Source organism: Neolamprologus brichardi, chromosome 4 (assembly GCF_056152115.1).
Source record: "Neolamprologus brichardi isolate AB-2024 chromosome 4, ASM5615211v1, whole genome shotgun sequence".
Classification (NCBI taxonomy): domain Eukaryota; kingdom Metazoa; phylum Chordata; class Actinopteri; order Cichliformes; family Cichlidae; genus Neolamprologus; species Neolamprologus brichardi.
Genome location: NC_142107.1, coordinates 24,283,160 through 24,293,276, shown reverse-complemented (window position 1 = coordinate 24,293,276; position 10,117 = coordinate 24,283,160). Strand labels below are relative to the sequence as shown.

At 41.5% G+C, this 10,117-nt stretch overlaps 1 protein-coding gene across 1 annotated transcript; it reads left to right on the top strand.

The window, feature by feature from the left end:
• The first annotated feature begins 1,004 nt into the window (after positions 1-1,004).
• On the top strand, positions 1,005-9,410 carry LOC118455010 (uncharacterized). The gene is made up of 4 exons (XM_087840107.1): positions 1,005-1,173; positions 5,458-5,589; positions 6,891-7,020; positions 8,139-9,410. Exons 1-4 carry the CDS (start codon positions 1,020-1,022, stop codon positions 8,407-8,409), a joined length of 687 nt encoding a protein of 228 aa, XP_087696233.1. The 5' UTR covers positions 1,005-1,019; the 3' UTR covers positions 8,410-9,410.
• The last annotated feature ends 707 nt before the right edge of the window (positions 9,411-10,117 follow it).

Here is a 10,117-nt window from a genome sequence, read left to right as displayed (position 1 = left end):
ACGGAGGAGAGCGGAAAGGGACCTTTGCCTGGCGTGTGTAACAGCCAATCACCCTACAGTTTGAACGTATTTTTTTTCTAGAACCTTTATTTACTTGTTGGACAAAGACAATCACCGTCCCGTAGAAAATATAAAACTTTCCTACTGTCTTTAAGTTTATTTCTTTCTTTCTGTGGCATTTTTATAGTGTTTAAATTAATTTGCAGCTTCCCCCTTTGGTTTGACAAAGAATGTCTTATATTAAGTGTCCTTCTAGTTTCTAGTTGTACTGGTTTTGCTTTAGCTTGTCTCGTATATTGCGTCGCCTTTTGGCAGTTTTACAAATCGTTAGTAGTTTTGAGCCTCTTTGTGGTCTTTAGTGTGAATTTGCAGTCATTGTCTTCCCGCTTGCATTGGTTTTGCATGTGCTTTTTTGTGTGTTTTTATTTATTTACTTTCTTCTCTTTATGAATTTCTTTAAATCTCTTTTAAAGAATTTTGAGTGTCTTTGTTCTTTGTTTAACTTTTGTTTTATAACTTTTTTAAAAAAAAAAAATTTGCTTCTCTTTTAAATTTTCTGTCTATCTGTTGGTGTTTTGTGTCTCTTTGTGATTGTTTGATTTACTTATCAGCAAGAAATACTGACAATCATCACTGACCAGGGATCTCTGTTCCTTTGTGCTCCTGGGCCTGTGCTTTGTAGGGCTGTTCTTCTACACGTTTATAACTTAATGTCTCTAGTTTTGTCTCTCTTAAAGTCTCTCTGTTTTTCTCTTTCCTTCTTATCCTTCAGCAAAGCACAAGCACAGCCTGGTAAAATCCACAGATGATCTCATATCTGAAGGATTCAGGAGAAGGAAATATACTCACCAAACAGTGGCTAAAACAGATGAAACCTGGAGTATCGCCTCAAACCCAAACCACAGTGTGCTGACCACCGGGCCTCCATAATGACGGAGGAAAGGTTTGATGCTGAGTGTGTGTGAGAGAGTTTCAGAACGTGAAGTGTTTTTTTTTAGTGTTTATATGCATGTGCATGCATGCTTGTGTGTAGGAGGGGTGTGTTTTATGCTTGCGTTCTCTCCTTCTGGTACTTTCTTTTCTTGCATGCCTGTCACTCACTTCTGTTGGGACGAGTGAAAAGATCTGCAGCAGAGGAGCTGCAAAACAACAGGTACATATTAACATTAGCAGGTATGTGAAATATCCATCATTAACTCACATTTATTTTATAGCAGGCTGGTTCAGAAAAGGGAGAGAAGCACTATCAGAGGGCTCTGTTTTTTTAACTGTATTATTTTTACATTTTCTTTATATTTTCTTCTTGTTTTGCGTTATTTTGTTAAAAACTGTTGCATTGCTACTTTGCTTTGCAAGAAAACACTTATTGTATTCGTGCTGCATGAAAGCTCGAGCTCCATAAGTCTAATGCATACTTGAGATGCACCTGAATGAGGTTCTTTATTAATGCAGAGCATGTACATGAATCTGGCATCTGCCGTTGTAATATTGAAAAACTCTTGGGAATGTTTCCATGTGACTTTCTTCACCGCGAGGCCAAACTTATTTCATGGTTCCCAGATTGAGACTGGTTGGAGCTGATGAGATTTTGGTGGCTTAAAATGATGTTGAGGAGAAAAACTGCAGCAGAGACGAAGGCAAAAAGATGTGTTTGTTTGTGTGTGTGGTTATCTTCTTTGGATCCTGTGGGAGTGTGTATACTTTCACTACGGGTGGTCAAGTGTGTTCCATTGGTTTAAGGATATGTTTGAGTCCTAAGTAAGTGATGGGTTTGCAGGAAAATAATCTGGTAGACCTTCAGAGAAAATCAAGGTAACTTAAGGAACTGTTGTACTGAAGGCACTCAGTCTGTGTGGCTATGATTAGGCAGCTCAAAGATGGAGAAAGACGGGGTCATAGTTAATAAAAACATTGGTTACATAAGAGTTTATTTAAAGGTGCAGTTCCTCTTGTGATCGCTGTGCAAATACAAAAATCAATAAAGGTTTTGGAAAGCATATTTTGGCATCGCTCAACACCAGGCCATTAATCATGAGTCCTGCTGGTGATTTTTATGATTATGTATAATATGTGCACAGTGTGCTGCCTTTATTTGGAGTTTGTGTGGAGTTACTCCAGGGCCTCTGTTTTCCTTCGACAGTCCAAAAACGAGTGATTTTAAACTGGCTGGGTAGTTAGATAGATAGTGGAAACTCCCCAGGATGCTATGTTTATGAATGATTCAAAAGAGACTCAAATGATAAGTACAGACATGTATTCTAAAAAGACGACTACAGCTGTAAAACAAAAAACTTTCCTTCTCAGAGAGAGCCAATGGAAAACATCGCTGGTTGAAATGAACCAGAATTATCCCTGAAATGGCTTCAAACCCCGTCCGCTTCACTTTGAGCTTAACGGCAGGTTTATTTCTGTTTAAACACACGTGTGCAGGAAGGCCGGCTGTATAGTCTGCTGCTGCCTCTGTGTATTTTTGCAGGCATGTGCGGAACAAACACAAAGCGGCTGAGGTCGACTGCACTCGGCGTGCCTCTGCAGCTCTCCTCTAAGTCGCTCTGTCAGGTCTGGTTTGTGCATCGGCGCTCTGGCTCGGGCTCGGACTCGCTCTTTAATGCGAGCTGACTGCAGGAGCTGAGAGTTTATCGCTTCTTCCTGTGTTCCACTCCTGACAAGCCTGGAAGACTTAGAAGTTTGTACACCCAGTAGTTAGATTCTCTTTCTCTGCTTTATTAGGATTGATAGCCACGGTGGTAGTAAAGCCACGCGAGGCCTTACACAGTGCTGAGGAATAATCAAATCTCTAGAGCAAACTCGCTTCGGCCGTACAGAGCAATGTTTCCAGACAGATATTGTGCAGTTCAGCAGGAGGCAATCTGCATTTCATAAAGCTGAGCACAAAGAAGCAGCTTGAATATACGATTCAATTATTTTAATGTCATGCAAACAACCAAACTTATCGACATGTCTGAGTCGTTTGGGTGTGATGCTGAGCCGTTGGTGGTTTGCTGGTGATTCAATTAAATTGCTAGAGTGCCTTCGTTAAACCATTGTTGCCAATTATTTCTAAATGAATCAATCACCCAGTCAAATAATCAATATTCACACAGCAAAATTATTTAAAGTGCTCAATAAAAAAATGAGGCGTCAAAAGAAAAGCTGCGTCTGCATGTAAAGCCAGCAAATAAGCAAAGCAGAGCAGAATAAACAAGGATTAAAAGAGACAAGAGGGACACATGTCAACATTTAAATGATTTAACTAAGACAAAGAAACACAAGGGGAAGATTTGAAAGGACCATGCAGCTTTGCATGAGTCACAGTTCAAAATAATCCTTCTTTATCTCATACTGGGGCTCCTCCACCTTTAGCACAGCTTTCTTCTGATTAGCTGCCCCTCATCAACAGAATGTGGGCGGGGCTTCTGTTCTGAGGTAGAGCTGCGGTGGTTATCCTGTTCACACCTGTTCATTTGTACAGTTGTAATCGCAGTAATCGCACTTGGGTGCGGAGCAAAGCAACTGCACCGAAATGCTTTGGAGGAGATGATTCATTTACCATGTGGAAGTGATCTGACTTCTGACTCCGAGCAGGATTACGTTGCAATTTTGAGCAAAATAAATAAATAAATAAATAAGTAGCAGTGTATGCTTTGTATTCTGGTGTACAGCGAGGTGAAAGGTCTGCAACTATCCGTGAAATGAACGTTAATTCTCTGTTCTCCACCATTTGAGAGTGCAGCATCTTCTTCCTGTATTTACTTTTGTTGCTCCCGCCTCAAACACATCTGGCCAATCAGCAGACTGAAGATTCTTACGTGGTTTGTACTGATTCCTTTTGGCTCGTTTGGAGTTCGTTTGGATTTTTCTGTGTGAAAAGAAATCAAATCACGGAAAATTACAAGTTTACAAACTTGTCAACTGATTCAGACCAGAGTAAATGAACTATAGGAGTAAAAAAACAAACAAACAAACAAAAAACAAACAAAAAAACCCTCTAAGGCAATATACAGGGGTCAAAGTAGGTGGTACCTCTCTGAAAGTGAATGTTTAGAGGATACTGAATCCTCTATTTGAGCAGTGTATTTATATGTTAGGAACTAATGAAAAGTAATGCAGCAGTTTATTCTAGAGGAACAGAGTGGCATTTAAAGCTTTATAGCAACAGAGAGCAGCTGGGACAAGTCGCCAATCTGTCACAGGGCCAACTCAGAGAGACAGGTAATCATTCACACTCTTATTCACACTAACAGCTAGCTTAGAACCACCAGTTAACCCTAACAAGGATGTCTTTGGACTGGGCAGGAACCATAAAAAGCATAATTTCCTCTGATTCTGAAAGTGTGCAGGCAACAACAACAACGCCACAGAGAAAGGCTCCAGTCAGTTAATGATAAACAGTAACTTTTCATATGTCTACATATCTGTAGAAAAAAACATGCTAGAGAAAAACATAATTAGGGCAAAGTCAGGGTTACGTGATCCAGCTCTAACTGTATGCTTTATCAAAAAAGTCCAATCTTAAAAGTCTGTCTGCTGGACCCAAACGTTTAAAGTTTATATGTAAATAAACTTTTTACAAGAGCAAAAGTCACAAAATGTTTTATGAGATAAAAAAAAGGTTAAAAAACTAAAAGTGTTTTTCTGAAACAGTAATAACAGCAACCTCAAACGCACGTCTCCTTTTGTCCTTAACCAGCACTGATCAGCTCACCTCAGAGATCCAGTTCTTATTTATGGCTGAAGTTCTGGTCATCAATAACTCTGATTTTTAAATTGAACCCTAAACTTTATGTAGAGCTGTTGTAAAGAGCACAGTGTCACAGTGGGACCTCTGAGAGGACCTGTGAGAAGCCTTGCAGTCGCTTCCTACACTGTTTATAAGAGAGGATGTGCTCAGGCAGAGGACTGATGAATAACTGAGGTGTTCAACAGATGATAAAAACAAGTTCGCACAAGACAACCAGCATGTTTATCAGAACTGTGTGATCAGACATTTCACCCAGCTGGAGGCTCTGGCTGCAGTTCAGCTTAGTGCTCTGTTAGGATAAGACAACGAGGTGTTTAAGAGCAACGGGGCCTGATTATTCGAGACGCTGTGTTGGAGAAGGACTTTAAATTCACTTATTGAGAGAGAAGCTAATAGCGTAAAACTGAAGACTTTTCATGGCGTGATTGTAAAGAGACCACACTCGCAGTAACAGATCAGTGTGCTAGTCTCTCACACAGGATGCTTCTAAAGATGCCAACACTGATGAGACTACAGAGGGTTGAGATCTGTTGGTTGGATTTATGTGACCATCATGTTTTGGATTAAATGTGTTTCAACCTCTGTGCTGGGCTGGACTACAGTTATTCATCGATTTAACAGGGTGGTAATGTTAAAACTGGGGGATCAAAGTGGGGCTCAGATGGATTGAAATCACTCTTCCTCATCATCAGATCATCTGCTGCTTCTGCCTGCAGGTGCGAGTGCGATCATGGCCTCCAAGCTGATCGTGCTGCTGCTGGTACTGACTGTCTCTACCTTGACGGCGCTGGCCCAGAGGCGACGCCCGGTGTCCAAAGCCACCGACGAATGGAACTTCAAGGAAGGCTGTGAGCACCCAGATTACTCTCTGTTTACTCTGGGTCAAAGGTCAAGTTCAGGGTCCATCATGATGAGGTCAAAGGTAGAGGTGAAAGATCACACTGCTCAGAGAAACCTGTACATGCAGGTTCCAAGCTTGTGTCTTAAAATATGAAATACTCCTTTAAGAGGCTCACAAAGGAGCTTCCTTGAATCTGAGTTTGTTTTGAAGTGAACAGGACCTCTGAGGCTTATTATGGTGTGTTCTCACCAGAGATGGGCAGGTTACTGTAATCCGATTACTTTTTTCAAGTAACGATTAAAGTAAGGGATTACTATTGCAAAAACGGTAATTAGATTACCGTTACTTTCCCGTAGGAACGCTGCGTTACTGCGTTACTAAAACCGTGATTTTTTTGCGAGAATGTCTCATGACAGTGACGTAAGCGAGTGCGACGTTCGTGACAACAGCTGTGTGCAGATCAACAATGGATCATATATCGAGTGCAGAGAGAGTATGAGCGTGCAGCGTTTAAAGCGTGGAAGTACTGACCTTACTTTGAGTTTGATTCCATAAAAAGTGATAAAAACATTAGTGTCCGTTGTGCGTGGGAAGAAAACTTCTTTTTACAGCGAAAAAACCCCTAAACTTCCAAGCAAGCACCGAGTAGCTACGACGTAATGGGAAACTCACAGAGAAACTCACGGATTCTTCCACTGACCGCTGCACACCTGCACCAGGGTAACCCTCCGCCTACCCCACTCCTGCTTTACAGGTGAAAATAGAGCAACAGGACCGCTAGTCTTTGACTTTATTTATTTTCTGCTGTGTTTTACTTGCATCTATTTGAAAGACTGAGTGTAAACACAAAAAATATTTTATTTTATGTGCTGGAATGTGCAGAAAATAGGTTTAAATGTTAAACTAATTTCTTCCAGTCAGAGAATGTTGCAGATAATTAAATGTTTGCTTGATGCATAAAGTTAAAAGATTAAAACTAATAAAACAAGTTTTAAAAAGAGACTTTTCCATTTGATTACATTTTGTATGATGATTATGCAGAAAAAGTAGAATTGGGCTGAAAGATCTATCACTTTATCACCTATTCAGGTTGTAAATCGTGTTTTTAAAAAGTAACTAAGTAACTAAGTAATTAATTACTTTTGAAAATAAGTAATCAGTAAAGTAACGGGATTACCTTTGGGGGGAAGTAATCAGTAATTAGTTACTGATTACTTTTTTCAAGTAACTTGACCAACAGTGGTTCTCACTAATCATTACAAAGTGAAGATGGCTGAAGATTAACAGTGCTGTGACTTTCTGTCCCAGCTGACAGGGTGAACATGCGCAATGTGGCCAACCTGACCGAGGTTCTGGACAACTGGCGGTTCGACATCATCAACCAGATAAAAGGGCTCCTGCAGAATGACCACCAGTCTCTCCTGCCGGACTACGCCAGGTACGAGAGAGGGTCTCATTTATTCGTTTACGACGCCACAAAATCCCACGGCACACAACCCTCTGACGTGCCTCACAGTTCAGATCTACTGTGTTCTTTTAGCTGAGTGTTCCTGCCATGATGCGACTAATGCAGTTGCTGAATTTTGCCGTTTGCACAGCTGATAGGTGCACAAAGAAGTCCAGAAATCCAGCACGAGCTCATGAAGCTGGCCGCTACACTGACAACTGTGTGCAAAGCTGTCATCAAGACAAACAGAGGCTGAAATAGAAAGCATATATTTAGGTCTTTTCTCACTGCATAAATCCATGACAGTAACAGAAGAGTGTAAACGAACAAACTGTTCCCCGTGACTGAGGTGAAACAGTCTCTGAGAGGCACCGCAGGAATGCGGTTTAGCCGCGGGGCTGAAAATGAAGTCGGGGGGTTTACTGGGTACGCTCTGCAGCCGATGTCGTCACAGGAAGCTGCAGCTGAAACGGCAATTTAAGCATCAAAATAGAAACTGAGCGAAAGGAGCTCCAGTTTTCCAGAGGGGAACTCTGCAGCTTCCTGCCGCTCACCGCAGGTCAGCAGACGAGACATCGCTGCGGTCCAGAAGTTACATAAGCACAGCTGCAGACATGTTTCTCCCTCAAATTCTCCTTTTCTTACATAAAGTCTTTTAGTTCAGTTTTTCTGCTGATCCACTGATCAAAGTCTGTGTTCGTCATCTAACTTTAACCCACAGTTTGATGTTGTGATTGATCTCGGACTGTTGGTCGCTTTCATACATGGTTTGCTTTCTAAATGTCTGCATTAAGGAACACACCCACTCACAATGAGAGAAGAGAGAGTGCAGTTTGCAACACGAGTATAAAGAAAGCTTTTGTAGCCTATATTTCTGGGTAACTAGACATGAACATAAATTACAGATGTCATGTAAAACCTGCAAGAAAAAGACTTTTAAACTAGAACAGGGAGCAGTAACTGCAGCCAGGATCACACGTGTGCTGCCAAAAAAGACTTTTAGTGAAAGTTATGTGTGTGGTGAACAGGCAGCAATCTCTACTAGCACAGGAAGCTAAAGCTTTGGGTGTGTGTTTGATTTATGTTGTCTTCACTCGCCCCGTGTTCAGGATCCAGCCGCTGTCTGAGGCCTTAGACGACCTCTTCAAAGAGTTCAACGCCCTCAAGACTCGTCTGGGCGATCTGACCGATAAGTTCACCGCCATAGAAACTTTTATCGATGAGGTCAAAACCAGCCAGGCAACCAGCTCCAGCGCCAACGCCAACACCAACCCGAACCCCAACACCAGCGCCAGCACCAACCCCAACACTGGCGCTGCTGTGGCTCCAGTCGTCAGGCAGAGGCGGGTGATGAGGAAAAAGGCCCCCGCCTCGTCCTAACCGGACGGCTACGACGAGGCTTTTCCTCTCTGACGTTTGCTTCTCAGGCTGTTTGTGTCTGAAGCTAATCTATTCTTTTTAGCAGGCTTTACAATATTACGAGCTTCTGCATAGCTCAGCTTTTTATAGGGAGATCTAACATCTCTCACTCTCATTTGAAAATTCAGAAATATTCACTAATCAATGCAATTAGTCGACAGAGAAACGAAACAAATGTGCTCTATGCGCTGAGTTTTAAATGTTATTTTATTCATCATGTTTATCATCAGGTGAGATCTCACCTGCGTGGGTGTATTAACCTCTTTAGAGTCCCCGGAGCCCTCGGCCTGGAGCTTTCTGCTCACCTCCATTATACCTGTCAGTTTTCTAATTTCCTCAAAGCCAAGCAGAGCTCACATGTCAAATTAAAAGAAAACGCTAATAAATGACCAGCTAGCTGCTTCTTCACGTGTTATTCTGGTGCCTAAAGAACAAAAAGTGTTTTTAAACACATTATAAAAGAACACAATAGCCTGATCTGACCTGATGACCCTGACCCCTGACCTGGTTGAGGTTTTCTTTGTGTAGATTATTTTTAAAAGCTCACCTGAAAGCAGAATCTGGAGATCCAGAAGGATACCTGGATCTAGATCAGTTTTTGTCTTTGATAACATCACAACAACACCTTCCACTTTTTATTTTGTATTGATGATGACTGTCCTTTCTTGCCATGATAAAGAATCAAAATTCCTGGTTCCAGATCCGGAGCAACTCCGAGTATCAGCCCACGTCTGTGCCTAACCTGTTCTGCACAGGTTAAGATCAGGTTTGAAGATACATTTTACTAAAATATCATCAACAATTGGACACAAAAGTCTAACCCACCAAATCATCAAGATAATGCTGCCTTATTCAAGCCTTCCTGTGTCTGCACTCTGCTTGCTTATTGTACAAACATGCTTACTGGTTTGTACCTATGGCTGCATCGTATAACCTGCAAATAAACTCACTTATTGCATTCAGAGAGTTCTGCTGTGGACTTCTTCAGAAATTAGGTTCGTTTGATCCGAGGAGCAAAGCTCAGAATAAAGTTTGGTCTTAACTGCGTGACAGTAGATTTCCTGTAATAGTCTTAAAGCAAAGAATCAGTGAAGTTTGAATAGAACCGCTAATTGTGACGTCATTAACGCAATGCATTATGGGACGGTTCTGCACGCAAGCCTGAGATGTATGCATGGACTGTACAGAGACAGTCTTTTGGGGGTTTAAACGTTTCATGTAGACATTAGAAGCTGTTTTGTTGTAAAATGACACAATGGTACAAATGACGAGGACGGAGAAAGTTCTTTGAGTTTTCCACAGTGGGAGGAGCAACAAGGAGCTGAGGTCACAGAGCCGACTGGGAAGCAGCTGGAAGACAGAAAACCATGAACTTCAGCAACATTTCAGGAAATATGCAGGAACTGCTAATTATAATACTGATGGTAGCATACGTATGTTAATATGTGCATGTTTACCCGATAACAGCACAAACATGCGAAACAAAGAACTGCCAGTAAGATGGGTTCTTGCTGGTAATTTAAAATATTTTTACACGTTACCTCAGATAAGACTGTTATCTTAGCTGTCGCCACACAGCAGTCAAAGAAAATCTTTATGCTTTTGTAAGAGCAGCTTTCAGAACGTGACAGTGTGATCTTTTGGGTTGTTTTGCGATCAGCTGTTTTCA